The 22,967-nt window shown below is 46.3% G+C and overlaps 1 protein-coding gene across 1 annotated transcript in view; it reads right to left on the bottom strand.

Annotated features, from left to right (window-relative positions):
* The window catches only part of RNF115 (ring finger protein 115), a 41,030-nt gene extending 18,265 nt beyond the window's left edge, over window positions 1–22,765 (bottom strand). The window contains exons 1-3 of the mRNA XM_035098029.3: window positions 22,635–22,765; window positions 5,160–5,218; window positions 488–545 (exon numbers count right to left, since the gene is read on the bottom strand). Coding sequence (XP_034953920.1) covers window positions 488–545; window positions 5,160–5,218; window positions 22,635–22,727 — 210 coding nt within the window. The 5' untranslated portion in view covers window positions 22,728–22,765. The remainder of the gene's footprint in view (window positions 1–487; window positions 546–5,159; window positions 5,219–22,634) is intronic.
* Window positions 22,766–22,967: the final 202 nt, after the last annotated feature.

The raw sequence follows: 22,967 nt of genomic DNA, 5'->3' as shown, positions 1-22,967 counted from the left end.
CTCATACTCCAAAAGCCACCTCTCAGGAGGTATTAACAACAGTCATCAACCTAAATATATAAATCACTTCAGCCCAATGCTATAATTAACCCTGCTTGTGATGCATTTGCAAAACCCAAAAGCATCCATCAAACACCCCACGGAACTTAGTAACTTTTTACAGAAGATTACAAACCAACACAGCTTTAAAATGAAGGTCCCGCTAGCCAAGAAAGAGCTTTATTTTTGGCACAAGGCAATTGCAACCTCAAGCTTCTAGTCCCTATCATTTGAGAGGACTGCACCTGTCACATCAACTTCTTGGGATGATTCTTGACAGTTCAAAAAGTATCAATAACAGAGAATGGCCCTCTCTCCTCTCAGCTGCCCCCACGAAGTATCCCGCACGGGAGTATCCAAGGAAAGCGCAGCAAAAAGACAATTCCTTTACCTGCATTTTACACATTTCTGAAAGCCGCAGTCAAATTGTTAACAGGAAAAGTCTCACCTCTGCAAATGTGGTGGAAGGGCTGTCGTCTATCCCGCTGCCACCGCCTTCTAGAAAACTGAGGGAGAAAAATCTGGTGAGGGAGAGCAGCAGTTGCTTCCAGAAATATAACCCCCAAAGCCTGCCTTTAAGGGGGGTGGGGTGGGCAGGGCCATGGGCTAAAAACAGAGGCTGAAGGCCACGTAATCAGCAACCAAGGAAACAGGATGAAAACAGGGTGCTGGCGAGGGGGAGGTCAGAGGGGCTGAAGACTAAGTGGCTGAAGAATGAGATATAGCTTATCAGTTCCTGAAATTATATCAATCTAATTCCTCCTTGGTGTCTCAGCCCAGGGTCACTACCTTGCAAATCTCTAATCTAAGTAAGAAACTGAACCTGCCATTCCCATGTCCAAATTTGGCATCCCAGCCCAGAGGCAATATTATCCAACCCATCCCCAAAAGCATTACTGCAGGCCCCCACCCGTTCTAGCAGCAGCAACAAAATTATAGAAAATTAAACTCAAGCAGACCCAGCACAGGGAAGTGTGGAGAGGTTTAAACCACTCCACCATTTGAGAGCAAGACAACTCTAAAGTCTTCTTTTTCAAATGATGGACTGTGATCTGGCTAGTTCAGATAGCAACCCTGAGCTAGGTTAAGAACTTTGAGAACTTAAGGGGGGGGGGTCATTTGATCTAGGAACAGCCCACGTATATATTGGCCTATTTCTACCTCTTTTTCTTAATGGTAACATGGCCCGTTCATAATGTAAGAATGATTTTCACAACTGTGAGCAAGGCAGCGGGGTGAGGTTAGTGAAGACAAGCTACAACAATTAACTATAACATCGTTCTCTGCTCCAGTTCAGGCTGCACAGAAAAAGCATTTTGGTTCCTGAAATTCATTCTGATTGTGCAGATAAAATATAACTGATAGAATTCTACCCGGGGGGGGGGGGTATTAATGTGTGAAAACAGTCAAGGTCCAAGGATCCCCAGGCATACACCTCCAGATGGAGGAGAAGTCAGGCCCCATCCTGGCACCCAGGCATCTTCACTTGGTCACCTAGGTGTAAAATGCTAAGTTTGAACACTGAGATGCAGGTGGATCACTTGGCAAAAGGAAGAGGCGCGAACCCCCTTCATCAGCTGATCTGCAGGGATAAACTGCAGGGAGGGGCTTGTAGCATGTGCAAGAGGGAGAAGGGGATCACACCCACCTTTGGCACATTCGCCGGCTTATGGGCTACAGAGTGAATGTGGCCCTTGAGTCAGAAAAGAGTTGGCCACCCCTGCCCTAGTCATTGTGACAGATAGGCCCCAAAGGCCGCTGCCACACATCACAGGCAGCAAACCAGAAGTGCCTCTCTGGAGAACTTGCCTGCCCCAAGCCTGCTGGTCAGTCTGGCCTGGAAGCACTTCATTCTGTTAACCTGGACCCTGCTTGGCTGACATATGTATCACACCCAGCAGTTATGGTATGCTTTATGCTCAACAATAGAGCAGCCATGATGGATCAAAATGGATGGCGCCGGGCCATGTTTGGGTCTCTAGAAGCTGCTTGGACCTTGGTGCACATATTTGCTGCTTTCGATAAAAGCTCACAGAGACCTTGGTGTTCTGATTAGAGTTAGCAGAAAAGCAGCCCTCTTGCCTAAACTGTTCTGACAAGCCTACATTGGAAGTGTTTCAAAGGTCCCAAGTTGCTCCCCCTGCCAGATGCAATATGGTCATGCATAGTCCATATTTTATGTGGGCTTCTCCCATGCAAACAGGGAAATTGCTGGAATTGTTTAGTGTCCCTGACCTCCCAGCCCCATGCTATCATTGACTGATACAAAAGGCGTACTGAGTTTTTCTAGTTGGTTATTCTACTACATTTTGGGTGGGCGCAATTGAAATACTTGCTTTTTTCCCTGTTTTGCCACCACCAGCCAGACTTCATATCCTCTGGCTAACTCCTACAAGACTTGGTCTAACTGCTCTAACATTTGGTAACTCTGCTTTTTATTGCTTTAATATGCTAGGAAGTTAGATTGATTCCCTTTGATTGCTTTGCCGATGGTTTTTGAGTCGACGCCACTTGTTAATCCATATGCAATAGTCCATTTTCTATTTTCAGCAAATATCCCGTATCATTCATAATTCTATTTCACACCATTTCCACTTTCATTTCTATTATAATCAATATTTATATCAATGAATATCAATAAACTGAGCCCAACAACATAAGGAGGGCCTCCACCCACAGGCTCTCCTTCCCTGCTATACAAGATTATTTCTCCAGCTATCATTTTTGTGAAATACCTTGCAACGTAAATATCTTGTCTGTCAAGATGTTTAAGCCGTTCTGAACCCTCACTGCAGCCATGAAGGCCCCCTGTGGCTTTGGGAGAGCGTGCTAAATTCTTATTTTTAAGAGGTCCCCAGAACCCTTTCACAGAACTACAATCCCAGGGGATTCTGGGACAGGTGCCAATGGCATCTGCAGTGAGTTGTAAAAACTGGATTTATTTCTTCACACAGCAAACTCAATGCTTCCATTTTACAGATGAAAGGGAGTGGGCCAAGGTTACCTGCTGTGCCCAAAGCAGGGGTTGCATTTGAGAAGGGCCAGTGTAGGAGACTGGGAGACCGGGGTTCAAATCCCCATTCGGCTGTGAAGCTCGGTGGTGACTTTGGGTCATTCTCTGCCTAACCTACCTCACAGGGTTGTTGTGAGAATAAACGAGAGGGAGGCAGGGAGAGAGAACCATGCATGTCACCTAGAGCTCCCCCCCCCAAAAGGCAGGATAACAATGTAATAAAAGTGAACGGATAATCATTTGAACTGGCGAGGCCCAAATACTGAATGCTGCAACACCCTGGCACCGTGGCACAAAGTTCTGACAATGGAAGGTGGGCTTTTATCGTCTGCAATGACACACACTCACACACCCCTCAAGTGTGGCAGGGCAGACCTTAGAAAATCAGACATGTCAGTGGAGGATATAAATAAACCTGAGAGCTAAATGGAGCCTCCGTGTTCAGGGGCAGTCTGGCTGCTGAGTACCTGGTACTGGGGGTGAACATGGAAGGAGTGTTGTCTTCCTGTCTTATTTGCCAGATTCCCAAAGGCACCTGACGGAGCTCTCTTGGAAAGAGAATGCTGGACTAAATGGGGCCTCGGTCTGATCCAACAGGACTCTTATATCCTTAGGAGCAGGGCTGGAGCGACAAAGAGCGCCCTACAAATCACCCCTCCTACCCAGCACCAAATCTATGCAGGGCTGAATCAGCGCTTCCACCTCCCCGAAGTGACTAGAGGTGCCGGGGGGGGGGGGAGAGGAGAGTGAGGAGCAGGCCATTTTTCCAGCTTTGAAGGTGACACTGAGTCAGACGTTCCTGAGGACCGTTTCCAAATTTGGCAGCTGGATCTTAAACCGTCGCACGAGGTTTGTTTTTTAAAATCTAGCGTGTGTGTCACCGATTGCTCAGGATAAAATATAGCCGGGTCTCTGACTTGGCATATTTTTTCATTTCTATCTATTACCACCTTCTCTCTGGGAAGAGTCGAAATGCAGAAAAAGCTGAAGGTCAGACCTTGAGGGGAAATGAGCTCTTCCTCGCAGCTATTACTGATGAACACTAGAAGCTGCATTATACAGAGTCAGACTCTTGGCCCATCTAGCCCAGTAGTGTCTACAGTGACTGGCAGCAGCTCTTCAGGGGTCTCTAGCACTGCCACCAGTGGGTATTGATTCTGGGACCTTCTGCAAGAAGGCGGCAACTCACACCAGGACAGATTATTTAGCCCAGAGTATTCTGACTGACACAACTGAGAGGTGCCCCCCCCAAAAAAATCCGAAATAGACTTCACCCCAACCTCTAACATTTTCTTCTGTGTGAGTCAAAGCAATGGAGGTCCTTAGCCTATCTTCAAACTACCAAGTTCTCCACTTATACAGCCCAGCTGCTCTCTCCTGTTAGCCTGCATTTCAGCCAGGGCTGTGTCTGTGCCACAACTTTATGGAAGTGAGGAAAGCCGACAGGAGGCGAATGCTCCTGACCAAACAGAGCCATTGGATGTCAGCCACCTGGGAAGTTACAGACAGGTGTGATGTCTCTATCGAAAGTGGTCCTCAAACTTTTTTTGGCCACTGCCCCCCATAAACAAATCCCCAGTGCCCCCTACCCTATTAAAAAACATTATTGAAAATAGCAGTTTGCACGACCCACTAAGGAAGGTAACAACACAATAACTTTTAAAACAGTAACAATTGCATAATTATTCAAAATCCATTTAAAATGGTTTAGTTCAATTAATTTAACAAAATTGGTGAATTTGATCCAGCAATGCCACCTTCAAAGTCTGATAGTCATTCACACCTCTAGTGCCCTCTTGCCGTCTCTTTAACTCTTATCACCCCCCTAGGTAATCCCACTGACCCGCAGGAGGCACTACCACCCACTTTGGGAACCACAGACCTATTGTATAAAATGGCCAACCTGCTTTGAGGTTTTTTAAAAAACAAAACAAAAACAAAAATAATATACTGCTTGGCTGTCCTTTATGAAATAAAAAAATAAATAAAATAAAAAATAAACACCAAAAGAGGAAGCATATCCATCAGAAGAAGAAACATTTGGCGGGGAGGGGGCAGATATGAGAAATCTAGCAACATTAGGGGAGTCTCTGAGGGTGAAAGATACCTGGAATCATCTGTCACTTCTTCAATAAAGCCAGACTCACATCTGGGACAAGTGTACTCCTGCAGAGGAAGAGAAAAGGGAAGGTGGTTTGAGGCTGAGAATGGTGGAGCCTACACAGTCACAGGTGGAAATATGCCACACAAAAACAAGGCCACATGCTTTTTTTAGGTTCATGGGCACATTTGGATATTTGAGAGAGCACTGCCCGCTCTTGTCACCCATTGCAAATGAAACACACACACACACGAGAAAAATTGCATGTACACATTGCACATAGAAGTTGCTTTTTTAAGAGATCTTGATTTAGTTACACTCCCTCTGAAGGAACAGGTACACAGCTTGGGGGTACTTCTGGATCCCCGTCACTTGAGGTTCAGGTGGTCTCGGTGGCACAGAGTGCCTCCCATCAGCTCCGGCTGTTGACCCAGCTGTACCCCTATCTGGACAAGGATGGCCTAACTTCTGTTGTCTATGCTCTGGTAGCCACTCAGTTAGATTACGGCATCTCAACATGGGGCTGAAGTTTGGAAACTTCAGCTAGTGCACAATTCAGTGGCCAGGTTGCTCACTGAGGCAGGACAGTTTGAGTAGATGCCAGTCCTGGCCCAACTGCACTGGCTGCCAATTAGTTTCCGGGCCCAATTCAAAGTGCTGGTTTTGACCTATAAAGTTTTAAAACAGCTCAGGACTGCAATACCTCAAGGACCACCTCTCCCCACATGACTTGAGCCAGACCCTGGAATCATCATGTGAGGCCCTTCTTTGTGTGCCTCCTCCACAAGAGGTCTGGTACGGGCCTTTTCTGTGGTGGCTCCCCGTTTGTGGAATGCTCTCCCCAGGGAGGCTCACCTGGCTTACATATCTTTTGACACCAGGCAAAAACTTTCCTCTTCTCCCAGGTTTTCGGCTAATTAAATAACCTATGGTCTTTTAAACTGTGAGGAGTATTGTTTTTGTTTGTTATTGTGGTATGCATATTTGTGTTTTTAATATTGTGAACTGCCCTGTGATCTTCGGATGAAGGGCAGTATAGAAATTTGATGATTAACTGATAATAAAGTATAAATAATCAGAGCCTTCGAAAACACACAGAGTTGGAAGAGGAAGTGGGAAAGAATGTTACTTGCCACTTCCTTCTTCAGATCTCCATATTTTTCAAGGGAGAAAAGGGTAAACATCAAAGGGTGCCCTTGCACCTTATGAGCACCATTCTGCTGACCTCTAGTGTAGGCGCTCGTTGTTCTAGAGGCCCTAAATCAAACCCAGTCCCCTGAAGGGGGTCACCTTGAGTTGCCAATCCTCTCATTCATCCATAGAAATGAAAACAGGAATCCTATCAAGTTTAAGCAGCTCATCTGTCTGAACCATCACTCTCCATTTTATCTCTTCACACAAAGGCTTTCTGATAAGGGCCTGCAACTGCTGCTGATGGATGCCAGCAGGAGCTCAAGGTGGCATATATGTGGTTCTCCTCCTCATTTCACCCCCACAACCACCTGGTGATATAAGCTAGGTGTGTGTGTGGGGGGGGAGTGACTGGTCCAAGGTCATCCAGTGAGTTTCATGGCCGAGTGGGGACTCTAACCACTGTGTTGTGGTGGATCTTCCCCTGTAGGAAAGACTGCCAGGGTGGTGTTTGGTTGCTTGGAGCATGACTTCGAGCACCCAAAGTGGTATCCCGTCAGCATGCTCTGCAGGGAAGTTTGCTGTTTTGCGGCTGAAACACCTCCAGCCACCTCAGCAACAATGTGGCCCGGCAGGGAGAGGGGTACGGAGGCAGTGGCTTGTGGGGAGACCCCGTACAACTGCTGAGAAAGTTACTGCCCACCTCTGCAGTCCACTTGTCATATTTGCCAGGGCAAGTGAAAATGTGAAATGCTGGATAACGATCTGGAGTGATTTCGCTACCTGGCCAGGGGAAGGTCAAGCAAGTTCTGAACAAAGGCTAAATCCTGTTGCTGTGTCCTATGCACAGAATGTTTGGAAGGATCTTCTTATGCTCATTCCTATTGAGTTTTGCCCCTTTTTTATTGCATGTCACAAGTTGCGTGTTTTGCCTTTGTTTCATGCTTTACGCTACCCTGAAATCTACACAATGAAGGGTGGCATAAAAATGTTGTAAATAAATAAAGGAAGGACGTGGGCTGTGACAGCTGGGAGCCCAGAAGCCAGAGAGATGGAGAGACTTTCAGTGCCTTGCATAGAGCTCTCTCTCTCCCCCCCTCCCCCATTGCTCAAACTAGGAATAAATTATGCAAATCACTTTTTTTTCAAGATGACAAGACTGATGCAGGCAAAACTAATTATGCCAATCATTTATACAGGTTGCAGAATCCACTAGGATTGGCTGGCACTACTAGGACTGGCAATCATTTTGATCAAGCACAGAGAACACAGACCTGAAATGGTAGGTATTATTACTAATAATACAATTCATTATCCACCCTTCACCCCAGGGCAGGTTACAACAATTAAAACACAATATTAAGAGCATTCCTAAACAACTTACCATGCTGGAAATAAGGTGGGCCCTAAAAATATACACCACAAGTTTCAAAAGCTAGGCTAGACTTGTATCTTCAGCATGCGCCAGTAGCTGTGCAATGCAGGTGCCAGACGCACCTCCATGGGGAGGGAATTCCACAACTTAGGGGCCACGACAGAGAAGACAATTTCCTGTGCCCGCCCCCTGAGCTTTTGTGGGTGGTGGAACAACCAAGAGGCCCCCTCTGTTGATCTTTGCACCTGATAGGGTCTGTAGGGTAGGGAGCAATCTTTCAGTTATTTGGGGCATGGGTCTAGTATAAGACTTTAAACAGCAACATGAGCAATGTGAACTGGGCCCAGAAACGAACTAGCAAGCTGTGCAGCTGTTTCAAAACAGAGGTTATATAGGGTTATGAAGTTTGTTAGTGACAGCTATACTGCTCTGCATCACACACTTGGGTTTGTTGCACAGGGGTATCAGTCCCAGAGAAGATCCCCGATAAAATGAAAACCGGCTTAGGGCTGTGTTTGTTTCTCGAGTGCCATTTCCGTCACAAATCACATGACCCCAATTCATCAGTCCTGGCTTCCAACTCACAAGGGTTCCTCAGAACCGCCATCAAGAGATGTTCTCACTGCCCGGTCTCATCATTCAGCAAAGACGGCTCAACGCGCCATGCCTGAGGCCACAAAAAGGATGGTCTTGTGGGCAAACGCAGCTCCAAGCAGTCACAGAAACACAATTGTTTAGAGATGCACCAGTAGGAGGGCAGCTCAGCTAAGGCATCGAAATGAGCTGTACGAGAGCCATGCATTTTTTGGCTGTAGAACTGTTCTAGGCTTGGGGGCAGAGGGAGAGGATACGTACAGAGCCCAGGGCTCCTCCACACCTCCTCCAGCCATCTTTGGAATCCTGAAGCCCTTTTCCTATAATCCACCCCAGGAGATGCTGTTGGGCTACAACAGCTAAAGCCTCCCTCTTGGTGAGCCAGGTGAGCAGCCACTTCACCATAGTGCAGCTGCAACATATGAGGAAGATCAGGGAGAAGAGATCCACCCTAGCCCCAGTTGCAAAGTTTTACAGAGAGATTGTATACACATGGAGTATGAGCAAAGGGCTGCCATACAGCTTTGAGCAGCTGCTGCGTGTGGAAGGGGCCTTGAAACACAAGAGCTGCAAACTCTGCTTAGCAGCCTCAGGCAAGCTACGGCCTCCAAGACACAACTGCAAAAATGTACAATATCCATGCCAAGTGTTATTGCTGAGCTACTGTGATTCCTGCATTGCAAAAGGTTGGACGAGGATGGGTCCCTTCAAACTCCGCAATGCTATGATTCAACTGAACCTCCTCCTGCCACCTACTGCTGCCCCTGCACTGTTTTCAAACCAACTCAGCCGCTGCCCTTTCTCGATGAAAATAGTTCAGTAGTTCATGTGTTATGCTGAACACAGCTACAAACCACCTCTACATGTTTATTTAGCAAATTTATGTACCGCTTCATATATCAACAGAAATCTTAGCGATTTACAAATCCCAGCAAAAAATGAATCAATGTAGGAAAGACATTACAAATTTCACATTAAAGAACAAACAATACTCTTACTCATAATAATCATGGAGCGTGCACTTGTTTATTTGCGCAGATCAACTATTTGTGCACACTGGCTGTCTACGCTCATTTAATATAATGTGGTAACACACCTAATGTAAAGACACCCAACCCACCAGGTGTGCCTGGCTCACCACCCAATGAGTTCTAGGCTGCAAGCTGTTATTTTAGGATGTCATTTAATGGCACCATATTTTAAACGCACTGGATCATTTTAACAATGCTACTGATAATTCTTGTATAAATATAGGGGGGCAGTCGGGTGGTGCTGTGGTCTAAACCAGGCATCCCCAAACTTCGGCCCTCCAGATGTTTTGGACTACAATTCCCATCATCCCTGACTACTGGTCCTCTTAGCTAGGGATCATGGGAGTTGTAGGCCAAAACATCTGGAGGGCCGCAGTTTGGGGATGCCTGGTCTAAACCATTGAGCCTCTTGGGGTTGCCAATTGGGTTGGTGGTTCGAATCCCCGCAACAGAGTGAGTGCCCGTTGCTCTGTCCCAGCTCTTGCCTAGCAGTTCAAAAGCACGCCAGTGCAAGTAGATAAATAGGTACTGCTGAAGCGAGAAGGTAAACAGAGTTTCTGTGCGCTCTGGTTTCCATCACAGTGTTCCGTTGAGCCAGAAGTGGTTTAGTCATCCTGTGGACAAACGCTAGCTCCCTGGGCCTGAAAGCGAGATGAGTGCTGCAACCCCATAGTCACCTTTGACTGGACTTAATTGTCCAGTGGTCCTTTACTTTACCTTTATAAAAATATAGTAAATGAATGGAGCAAACTGCGCCACCCCAGACTCTTGTTGTACAGCAAGGATGGGAAGCCAGTGGCCCTCCAGATGTTACTGGCTTTCAGCTCCCACCATCTTTGACTAGTGAACTCCAGCTCCCATCAGCTCGTCAGCAAGGACGATGGACCAGGCTGATGGGAACTGGAACCCAGCAACATCTGGAGGGCGCCCAGCACCCAAACCCTGCTGTATAATATTGAAAATCTCAGTGTGCGTAAAAAGCTTCTTAAAGCTCTGGATCTCTTGAGTGCAGATGCACCACTGAAAAGAATGTCAAGAGTTCTGATAAAATTCTGGGATAGAAATCCACCAGGGTGTCTAAAGGGATTGTTTTGCGCCTGCTAGTGCCTCCATTTTTAAGTTTCAATCATGGTTTTCAAGGCAATATATACATGATGAGGAAGGCTTTAATGTTGCGCTCTTCTGATCATTTCATCAGTGCAAGCATTTCAGCTTGCCAGATAAGACGACTCCCCCCCCCCCCGGCTGCTGCTGTGGCATGTGCTCTGTATTCTCTCACCGAACCCAAGCCAAGTCAATATGGTGTAGCGGTTAGGGTGTCAGACTATGAGGTCAGGGTTCAAATCCCCACTTAGAAAGGAAGCTCACTAGGTGACCTAGGGTCAATCACTGCCTCTCAACCCAACCTACCTCACAGGGTTGTTGTGGGGATTAAATGAGGGAGGGGGAATAAAGTATGCCACACCTTGAGCTCCTTGGAGGAAAAGGTAGGATATAAGCACAATATATATACAAATAATTGGGGGGGGGGCTTGCAGGGAGATGGGGAAAAGTCCCGTTACACAAGCAGAAGTCCTTGCACGGCTTCTGCTGACAGAACTCATCAGGTGACACGTGCCCTATGTCTTGTAAACAGCTGAGAGGTTTTATTCTTACAGTCAAGCAATATTTTGCTAAATAAAAAAAATCTCCACAAGAAAACAAAACAACCAGAACTCAAACAAAGGACCGACTGAGGCAACAGCAGAACGTCCAATCACTTCCACCAAATGCCCCGGTAAAGTTTCTACCTGCTGCCCAAAAGCCATTAAAGTGGGCTATCGAGTTAAGCAAAGTGCCACCACTGAAAAAGGCCCTGCCTCTGGTGTCTACCCACCTAACCACTGGAGGTAGAGCACCCAGAGGCAACCTTGGGTAAAGACCTCAACCACACATGCATAATCAACTTTGGGTATTTTCTGTCATTAGCAGGCTCTGGTCCATGTTGAGTCCACCGCTTTCCTGAAGCTAAGCTGGTCTGGGTGCGGACAGTACCTGGATGGGTGACAGCCTGGTAACCACACCTACACCACTGTGGTTTGCACAGCAGGAGGAAGGTGAGATGTGAAGATGTAAGGCAATAATCAATCATAATGAGCCAGCAGGACAAAGAGCCACATTCCACACTGTTGGCTGGTACTCAAGCAAGGGGGAAAGGCTCAGAGCTATTATTTACAACACAGCCAAGTTATGATTCATCAGGAAGATCTGAAATCTAGATGCAGGGAGCCAGGCTGTGCCAACCCCACGATTACAGCCTTGCCTAACGGGTATTGCAACGTCAGTGACAGCTGGAGATCAGACATTCTCCAACCACACTGTAGAGGGCAGTCCCTGCAAAAGTGGAAATCATTTCAGGATACCCTGTGACCCAATCTACATTGATCCACAACAGCAAACATTTTTTCCAAGCCTCAGAGCTGACCAGATTTTCTAGGAAGATGCAAGGGGGTGGGATACCTGAAAGGACCAAGGAAAAGGACGGGCCTGGTCCTTGATCTGACTTCCATCTGTATTCCCCACCTCCTGGCCACTGTGCAATTTTAGAGGAACACTGGTTCTCCATATGAAGTGACCCAAACTCTGTGATCATCTGAGGCCCCTTTTCATGTTCCCCTCCAGGAGAGGTCCAGAGGGTGACAACACGAGAATGGGTCTTTTTTGCAGTGACTTGTGGAATGTTCTCCCCAGGAAGGTTTTGGCTGGCGCCTGCATTATACACCTTTAGGGGCCAGGCAAAAATGTTCCTCTTCAAGCAAGACTTTAGCTGATTAACATTCTATGTCCATTTATAAGTGGTTGGGGATTTTTTTTGGGGGGGGGGATTGGTTTGTTTTTGTTTTGTGCATCTTCTGTTCTCTACTTCTTTGCCAAACCTTTATTAGGCATTACAAAGATAGGCCATCATAAAACATCCATATAAAATTTTTACATTAATTACTGGTAATCATTTTGTGTTCTCATTTTGTATTTTTATGTTCTGAACCACCATGATCTTCAGATGATGGGCTGTATACAAATTTAATGTAATAATAATAATAATAAGGAAGAGGAGGAGGTGGTATGCTGCCTTCGATACTGGAAGCAATGGATGGCCATTGTTAACCTGGGTCCTGCTGGGACTACCGGTACACATGTATTCATCACATCCAGCAGTCGGTGGGGAGTGTTTCATGCACATCGCAGCAGTCATGATGGATCAAAGTGGATGATACTAGGCCATCTCTGGGTCTTTCCTGCAGAGGTTGCTTAGACCCTTGTGCAGATATCTTCAGCTTTAGGTGGAGACCTTGGCTTTACGATAAGATTAACAGGAAAAGCAAGCCCAATGTCCAAACAAAAGCGAAAGCATGACAGGTTCTAGCAAACCAAAAGCTCTGGAAGCATGTCAAAGTTCTCTGTGTAAGGAACCGCTGATACAGCAGGGTCCCAGTTGCTCATTCCCCCCCCCCCCCGGCCTCCCAGATTGTGGTATTTCATAGTCTATGTTTTATGTGGGCTTGCCTACATGAACAGTAAAATTAATGGAAAACTCAGTGCAAAGGTCCATCTTCCTGGTCCTATTGCTGACTGATATAAAAGGTATACTCCAATGTTTTTTTGGTTCTTCTTGGCGTTGTGGTTAGTGTCAGACCAGGATGTGGTAGACGAGGATTCAATTCCCCAGTCAGCAATGAAGCTCACCAGGGGCCAGTCAGTGGTTCCCGGTCTAACCTATTCACAGGGTTGTTGTGGGATTAAATGAGGAGGGGCGGAACAATGGACACCATCTTGAGCAATAAATAAACAAAATACAAATCTGCCTCGGTTCACATGCTTTCCTCAGAATGAGGACTACTACGAGGCCTAGCCTACATCCTTAAGATTGACAACCATGAAATTTTTAGTTAACCAGTATGCTAGGGAACGTAGATTTGTTTCACAACTAGATGGGCTGGAAGGAGTTCTGTTATTCACGATGATTGCTTGCTTTGTCAATGCCATTTATGAGTTCATATGCAAGTTATATCCAATTGCTCCAAGTTGCTTTAGATTTAAACATGCACAAGTTGCTCTTTTCAAATATTTTATTTTGTATTAACACCTCTAAATTCAAGTTTCTATATGGAAACTCCATTTCATATCATTTAGTAATACTATAAAACTCCCTATATACAGCAAGTGAATCATTTCCGTTACAATCAGAAGTCTGGGTTTTTTTGTTTTTGCAATCCAATGAATGTTGGTGAATCGGCCAGAATTTGGCATGGCATGCACTAATGCCAACTGGATCACCAGATTAACAGCCATATGACTAGTAGCCACTGATAGCCCTAGTGTTCATGAATTTGTGTAATCTCAATTTAAAGCCTCCCAAATTGGTGGCCGTCACAACATCTTTCAGAAGTGGTATCCACAGTTGAAATGTTGCACGGTGTGAAGGACATTTCCTCTTGTTAGTCCAGGATCTCCCACTGTTTAGGTTCACTGGATAACCCTACACATTACTGGGTTGAAATATTGCAAGAGAAGCCTACCCATTATCTCCACCCCCAACCCATTACTTGCCTTTTCTAAATGAAATGCCCCAAACACCGTAACTTTTCCCCATAAGAGTTGCTCTAGCCCCTGCTTCTTTTTCCAGTTTCACAATATCTACAAAATCCCTTTCTTGTAACCTTGCCAATTGCTTCTCCTTGCCTTAACTTGCCTAACGGGGTTGTTGTGGAGATGAAATTTGGGGAGGAGGGGGGCAAAGAGAATAAATAAATGAGAAATGTTAAAGATTGGGATGGAGGGGAAGAGAGAGCGAAATCCAATGGAGGCACTTTTACAGGATGTGTAAAAGGGAAAATAAAGGATGATAAAATGTGTGTATGGGATACAGGAAAGAGCAGTGATATGGATTTTTGGGGGTGGGGGAATTGAATGGGGGGGGGAAATCTGGAAAATTTTCTCATGCAAATGAGGATATTTGCATATGTAATTTGCATCAGGAAAATTTGCTGATACCCTAGAGCAGGCATCCCCAAACTGCGGCCCTCCAGATGTTTTGGCCTACAACTCCCATGATCCCTAGCTAAGAGGACCAGTGGTCAGGGATGATGGGAATTGTAGTCCAAAACATCTGGAGGGCCGAAGTTTGGGGATGCCTGCCCTAGAGAAACCTGCACCAACCTGGTGCCCTCCAGATGTTTTGGACTACAACTCCCAGCTGCTCCAGCCAGCATAGGCAATAATCAAGGGATGCTGGGAACTGGAGTCAAGCAGCACTAGGAGGGCAACAGGTTGCCCATCCCTCGCCAGAGATTAAGCAAAGGTGCCCACTAACTGTATTTATGGAGCTATTTGTGGTTCTTTGCAAATAATTACTCAACCAGGTGCAACACCCACTCTGCCTCCATAATCGCATGAGACCAAAACCCAAGTGCACTGCAAACTTCAATCAATCCTATAACTGGTGAATTAAATGCTATACTGAAGCACATCTTTGTGACCCTGTATCTGCAGCTAGCTGTTTAAACTTGCCGTCGCCTATTACTGATGTATCAGAACCCATAATGCCATAATATTATGACTGGCAGGATCCAGTCACAAAATGAAGCCCCTATACCACTTTATTTCACCCACCACGCCTTTCAGCTGTATTGGCACCACAAGTGGATATCGCATTGCAGGCTCAACACAGTGGTGATGCTGCTCAAGGAGTTGTATTCATACCCCTTGACACACAACTGTTCACGATGCACAATGCCAGGACCGCCATCAGCAATGACATGAATAATCTATTTGGGGACGGGGGGAGATCACCGATTCTGTTACCAAAACCCAGTCAGCTTCTAAGAAACATCTGACGCCTGTTTTAAAGCTATCTGGTGACTCTCCACAATCGGCAGAAGAGAACACCATCACCACTTGGCCCATCCCATAATATTCCAGCACTCTACAGCAATTATTTCTAAAGCTGCATAACCTTCTCAAAGCGAATGCTCTGCTGAAGAACCCCTCCAACTTGATGCCTCCAGATGTTTGGGGCTGTGAGTCCCATCAATTTCAGCCAGCAGGGCCAATGGTCAGGGATGATTGGAGTGACAGCTGAAAATATCTAGAGGGCACTGAAGTTGGCAATATGCTGCAGGTTACTCATTAACAACAGACAGCTGTGCAATGCAATGGGAGAATGGCCACACTGGGAAAGCCAACATCTAGGGGAAGTTCACCTGCCATTACGCATCTTCTCATAAAGAACACTCTCCATACCCCAAACAGTGTGAAAGCCACTAGTTTGCAAGTGAGGATGCAGAGAAAGTCAAGGTGCTTGGGCATTTGGGCTCTGTCTTCCAAAACGAGATTCTTTACCCCGAGAATTCAGATGTATCTCAATTACTTGGCCACTTTCTTATGTATGGTACTTGTGGTTGTGAGCCATAAAATTAGACCGCAGCACTGCTTTCCCATTTGCTGCAAAAGATTAATCCCTCTGGGATTTGCTTTCAATGGAAATTCATATTCCTAGTTCCTAGCTTCCTCTTGCAGGCAAAAGTGAAAGCAACAACGTTAGATTCTCACAAGTTAAACATTATCCCACTTGTGGCCACCTCTTTAGTACCTTCACAGTTTCCATTTCTTCCTACCTGAATGGTTGCAAATTGAAATGTGATAGTATGCTCTTGAAGGCAGAGACCTTTTTTTGTACCTGGAAACACGGAACTGTAGAGTTGGAAGAGACGTCAAGGATCATCTAGTCCAACTGATGTAATGCAGCTAAAGAATTCCTGACAGATGGCCACCCAATCTCTGCCTAAAAACCTCCAATGGCTACTAGCCACAATGATTATACATACTCTGACTCCACAGTCAGAGGCAGTAATGCTTCTGAATACGAGATTCTGGAAATCACAGTAGGGAGCAGTGTTTGGGACTGCACATGGTCGGCTACAGTGAGAACAGGATAATGGACTAGATAGGCCCCCTTTGGCCTGATCCAGCAGGACTCTTTTTATGCAGTCCATAACATCTGGTGGGTATCCTGTTAACTACCCTGCTTTTTGCACCAAAACAGGCCCCTGCCCCAAGGGGCTTACAAATCCTGACACAGAGAGAAACAGGAAATACAAACATTTTCCTAAGGGCGCTAGCTAGCACCAATCTGTTTAGCTTTTCCTCACTGGGAAGATGCTCCAGCTCTTTTCACCACCATTTTACTTTCCTTCCAGCAAATTGACTTAGTTGCCATTATCAGAGTTCTCCCCGCACCCCCAGTGTGCTGTTTTGAATGAGACATCTAAAAATGCCCCCCTCCCCCCCAAAACCCCACCCTTTCTTGGCATGCAGCATACACCTGCAGCAGACAGCCTGATTCAAAACAGCAGCCAGAGAATGCAGCTATTTAGCCTCCCGGTGCATGAGCTCCATAATCACATCAGCCCACATTCAGCCATCCCCCAACAAGGAGAGCAACAGAACAAGTGGATCTAACAACATGACTTAGTGAAAAGCAGAACCTCCTAGCAGTTTTGTGAAGTGGGAGGGCCCGGGAAGGACTGAAGCAGCTGAAGCAGCTGTGATTTCTCTCTTTAAAAAAATAAATTACTGCTTGTGCAGATTACTCTTTCAAGGGAAGGGAATGAAGAATGAACTGATGCCCAATTATTTGGTGCTGGGCAGAGTCCTTTCCCCCACCAAAAACCCAACTCTCTCCAAATACCACTGTCCCCTGCCCCATGACAAACATAATCAATTACTGCTGTTCTCCTGCATGCATCTCTGATTTCCAAGGGCTCTGTGCAGGAGACCTTGTTAGTTCATGGTGCCCTGGGTCTACTCTGTCTCAGCCTGTGTGAGATTGTCTGCAAAGATGGCCTACTTCAAATATCGCCTCTCTGTTGTTGATCCAATAGGTGGCGATGGGCCTTGCTCTCATTTAGTCTAGATGAAAATTATTCTCGTGTTCAATCCCCCACATTCAGCACGCCTTGGGGAGTAGGTCTTTCATGTCCCCATTTCACAGAGAAGGGAACTGAGGTCAAGAGGGAATTTGTCCAAATATACTGAGCAAATTGCCTTTGAGGCTCTGAAGACTACTGTCAAGAGGAGAGCTCTGAATGAAAGGTAGTTCTTCCTTCTTCATGCCAGTCCGAGAGCCACTTCTAAACACTCTGTTTTCAGGTTTCAACTCCAGCTTCAGATTTACTGTTCACAATTTTCCATTTAAAGAGCCAGAGTGAAAGGAGGGCTTGAGCTTGGGAAGAAGAAGCCCAAGTGGGCACTGTTAAAAAATAAATAAATCTAAAGCTTTCTTGGTAATTTCTCATTCAAGCCTGGGATGCAAAACACGACTCACAGGGGGTGGTGCAGTATTATGGGAAGCTCCAAAGAACTATAAGAAGTGCAGGCCTTTGTTGGTAATAACTAAAGTAAACTGCATGGCTAGTTTTAGCTCAGCCCTTAAGCATAGGAAGACACATCCTCTTACAAAGAAAGGAAGTTCCACCAAGCTCACTCACATCATGTGACCTGTATACAAGTTTGCATATATTTACTAGCATAGTTTATTCTATGCTAGTTAGGAAGAACTTCCTGACAGTAAGAGCTGCTCAACAGTGGAATTTGCTGCCAAGAAGTGTGGTGGAGTCTCCTTCTTTGGAGGTCTTTAAGCAGAGGCTTGACAGCCATATGCCAAGAATGCTTTGATGGTGTTTCCTGCTTGGCAGGGGGTTGGACTGGATGGCCCTTGTGGTCTCTTCCAACTCTATGATTCTATGATTCTATTCAACATAATTAAGGAGAAGAACAAGGAATCCTGCAGGATACTACAGCTCCACCCGCTGAAACACCCAGCTTCTGATATATCACCAAGAGTTGCTCACACGCTTGCAAGCCTACCACTGCAAGGGCTTGATTTTTAATTGTTTAAAGAGCGGGAGAAGAAGTAGTAACTTTTGAGATGTTCAGGTTATGCATTCCACTAGCACAATTTAAAGCTTGTGTTGCAGAGATTAGCCCAGCTTAGATTCTTGCACTATTAAAAAAAGGCATTAACAACATCAGGAAATCCTGAACTGCAGCTATGGGAAAGCAAAAGGCATGAGGGGGTTTGGGACAGCATTTTTTCACTGAAACAAAAGGGCAGCTGAAACACAGTCCAGTGAAACTGCCGGAGTCAGCAGCAGAAAACGGAGACAAGCATAAATCGGGGAGGTGGGAGGGAGAGCGACAGCGTTCCTGGGCAAGCAAGACAGTCAAGATGCAAGAGTCTAGAAAGCAAAAGCTCTGCCATCTCTGAAAGCGCCATCAGAAAACAGTCAGAAAGCCTCTCTCAGAGCTGATTCCTTGCTTACAGATTAAGAACCCGCCGGCGCCGGTATCTGCAACAAGAGCAAGAGGACAGAGGTGCCACGTACACTTGGTTTTGAAAAGAAGTCCTTGAGCCTCATCGTCCTTGATGGCGCAGAGGGCCGGAGAAAAGCAGATGCATGATCCCAGCAGGCTAACATAAATTCAGAAAACAAACAATTGCTCCTGGAAATAAAGAGTCTTTATGAGAATTCCCCAGAGACATGGACACCATTTCTCAAGTGCCAAAAGACCAGCAAAGGCAGAAGGGCAGGTGTTGCTGCCTGGATTGCTGCACTAGCATCTTCCTTCCCATAACACAGGCCTGAAAAAGCATTCCAGATCCAGGCCACAACCAACCACAGTTTTGGAGCCTGAATCATGTTACAGGTCACCTGACCCTCCAAAGGTGTACCCACTTTCTGAGAGGTAGAGTGTGGAAATTTTCTGGAAGGACAGGTGGCCTGGGGTTTGTCAAGCCTGGCTAGCAACTTCTTTAGCATATTAGAAATGTGCAAATTTACAAAGTTCCCTACTAACGAGACAGGCAGGCATTGGGAGGGGGTGGAAGGGGAGATTCTACATTCCAAGAGTTTATCAGCCAATGGTGGTAGGTGCCGTCAACAAACTTTCAGGAGCCAATCACGCTTGGGATGTGGTGGGTGGGTAGCAGCTTCCAAGGCTCCAGAAGCAAATATGTGGGCAACAAAGTTTCTGGGATTTTTCCAACTCTGGGCACCGTTTCCATTTTGCAGATGGCACAATTGGGGGTTGAACGACAAGCCACCACACATTTACATCCCCTGCAGTGGAAGTTGTAGGGATTCCGCCAGACAGGCCTGTCAGTGCAAGGGAGATTATTAAGAATGGTTGCCAAGTAGTGCAACTCCCCCAGTTTACAACCCTTCCAGAAAGGAGGGTCATATTCATCTGCGTCAAACACCCACATAAAAAATCTTGCATTCTGCCCATTTGCATTGCAGAGGCTTGGGGGAGAACCTACAGTATTGACAGCCATTATTTATAGAACATGTCTGCTCAACTCATGATCCATGAAGGCAAACACAGTCCATTGACAGCATACTATAGGGTACCAGGCATGATCGTGTTTTTACAGTCGAAAGCAGCTGGCAGAAACCCAAGGCTTATTGAGTCCAGCAGCTAAGGAAGCATCCAAAACAGACGGGTCTCCATAACATGGTCCCACAGCATGCATCAGTGATGCAGTATATTTCACAGTCTCTCTGGTGCAAAAATGCCTTCCTTCCTCTATACAGGCCTGGTAGATAATCAGAGAAGGCCTTATGAGAGTGCCATGACCTGCAAAGTGTTATTTGGAGGCAGTACAGAAGCAGGTTTTCTCCATGGTGCTGACTAGCCTCTGGAATACCCTTCAGAAGACACCAACTGTAGGGTGCTTCCACCGCTTAGTAAAAACTTAATTGTTTGGGGGGGCTTTCCTTGCCCAGGAGCACTGTGCCCTTCCACCCTGTTCTCTGTGATACCGATTACTCCATTTTAAATTGTTTTAATATTACTGTATTTCACTTTTGGAAAACACATTGAAATTTCTTTTCATATAAGTGGCATAGAAATGTTTCAAATAAACAACCAAACAAGTTTGTGCTCTACCAAACTGAAGCCAACCTTTTAATTATCTTCCTGCAAGATAGGAGTTTAGACACCTCCTCCCCATACCATGCCAACCGGGAAAGCAAAGCGCTGGCCTCTCAATTCTGCAGACAGAAGCTCAGAGGAACACCCCACATGCTGTCTCTCCACCACGCTCCCAGAAGCCAGGACACAGCTATTGATAACCTGCAACACAGCTATGGATATCCTGCATTAATGGAATGACTCCACTGCTAACAGCAGCTGTCCTTCACCTTGAGTAAGGAGGCAGCCACATATTGGTTAAGACCCAGCTACAATCTGAAAGTAGCACAGAGGGATGTTACTTTTGCTTGAAGGCAGACAACGATCAGGCTCCAGTTCTGTATTAAACACAGCTGCACACTAGGCACTCTTTACCTTCCATCTAACCTTTGAGCATCAGTAGCCTTTTCAGGCCAGAAGGAAGAAATAGAGAATTGCCTGGTTGGCTACATGCAATTATCAATCACCACAGGAAATCAAATTAGTGAACAATAACAATTCTGATTGAGAGGTTGGCTAGATACAAGAACCACGCTAAGAAATTCACTCACCAAATTCCAAGCTTGAGCATACTTAACAACTAAGACTTCATCAGGGAATGGTTTTAAATTTGATGTAGACCATTTTTTTGCATTTACTTTTTTAAAAAAGGCATTTGCCTTCCCAGAAGAGGGGGGACCAATTTAAAATTCCCAAGTGCTGGCACTACTTTTTAGGTCTCTGTGTCATCAGGTGCCTGGGACTTCCCAACCCTGCCTACCTCTTGCCCTTGTGATGGGGCAAGATAAGAATGTTCTGTTTTGCTTTCTTTTCTCATTCTTCCCTAGAGGAAGAGTGATAGCTCCAGTTTTCTGTCCCTTTCCCTTATCCCGCTCCCCACAAGATAGTTACCTGTCTTTTGAAGAGTGAGAAGATGATGGAATGCAATTGCATTTGCTTTCATGACTATCTGTTCTTTCCTAAATTGGAGTCCAAACGGGACATTGGTCCCTTCTGTCTCTTGGCCCCAGTGGGTAGACCCACGGCCCCGTACCATTCTCCATCAACCTCCCAATTTATAGACACAGGAGAACTCCGGATTTTTTCCAACTTGTTTCACCCACCATTCCTGTTGCACTTCCCAATGACTCTTTTAGAAAGGAAAATAATATTGGAGGCAGGAGAGAAATCCTTGGCTTGCACTGTCGTGTAACTGATCACTGAAATGGGGAAAATGATGTCCAGGTATGAGCAAACCCTACAACTCCTTGCAGCCTCCACCTCTACTTTCAGCCTCAGAACTCTGTATATGGGCAACGTAATGCAGGTAACCTGCCACTTCAGCTTTACATGCTCAGCAGTTTTTAAATAAATAAATAAAAAGGAGGTGAAAAGGGGGTGGGCATCCAGGAACCCACCATTGAACCCAATGTGTTTTGCCTATGTGTGATTTTGTCTTAACAGTTGAGCGTCGTCTGTGCCCTGATTTCCCTCTGCCCTCTATCCTCGGCACTGGGCACAAGTTCCCCAGATACACTTTTGCCTCCTCCAGACCTTGGTGTTGGTCAAGGTGGGAAGGAATAGGAGCCAACTCTCTTTCATAGTAGAAGCAGCAATAACAAATCTACTACCACCACCACCCCACATACAATACATTTGAGAGCAAATAGGACCTTGTGGTCTGCCTGAACCCCACCACCCACTTCACTTGGATTCAAGTTGCACATGGGGTTCAAAACCTAAAATCCCTTAGCATTCCTATTGAATGGAAGTAGACCGGGGCCTTCTCTCTTCTGTCCCCGCCCCCACCCTCCCAATCAGATCCTTGCCCTTTCATATTGTGACAGGAGAATACTGAGACTGTTCAAAAAAATTAAAAATACCACCATACTACGTAGATACTGCAAATCCAATAAACATGACCCCCAGACTCTAGTCTCGTTGAATTCAATGAGGGTTAGGCCTGAGATGTCAAGGTACAGGATCATGTTGTTAACTCCTTAGGCTCCACAATCAGTCTGAGAAAAGGACCCAAGGAGCCCAGACACCCCCCCCCACAAGTCAGAAAGATGAAGCAACAAGTCCTGGCCTCAAATCCCTTCCCCCTCCCCCTTCAAAAGATGGACTCAGGAGTCCTGGCCTCAACCCCTCCCCCCACTTTTCAAAGGATGAACCCAGGAATTCCTGGCCTCAGCAACCTCACCTCCCCACCACGTCCCAAGGATGAACCCTGGAGTCCTGGGACCCCTCTCGAATTAACCTCTCTCCCTCTCCGCTCCCCCCACCCCGCCTGCTTGTGGTTATTTCAAAGACAGGGAGGGGGGTCATATTCAGACAGACCCGCCCTGGCCTCTCCCTTACCGGCAGTTTGGGGCTGACTTCCCCCTTGCAGCTGTGGCAGAAAAAGCGGTGCTGGGAGACGGCGGCCGCCGCAGCCGCCGACGCCTCCGCCATTTTGCTTCCCCTCCCCCTCCGCCGCCACCGCCGTCGTCGCCGCTGCCGTCAGTCCTCCTGAACCAGCAACGCTCCGCCGCCACAGGCCACACGGAGGACTCGAGGCCTAGAGCGGAACACTGTGGAACGCCGAGGGGACGCTCTAGCCGCCACACTTCCACACTTCACTTCCCTCTTTCTCCTTCTCCTCCCAAGCCTTCTTAGGGGAAGTTTGTTGTTTTTTTTAAAGGAGGAGGGGCG

This window comes from Zootoca vivipara, chromosome 16, assembly GCF_965207765.1.
Source record: "Zootoca vivipara chromosome 16, rZooViv2.hap1.1, whole genome shotgun sequence".
Taxonomy (NCBI): domain Eukaryota; kingdom Metazoa; phylum Chordata; class Lepidosauria; order Squamata; family Lacertidae; genus Zootoca; species Zootoca vivipara.
This window is presented reverse-complemented; position numbering and strand designations above follow the sequence as displayed.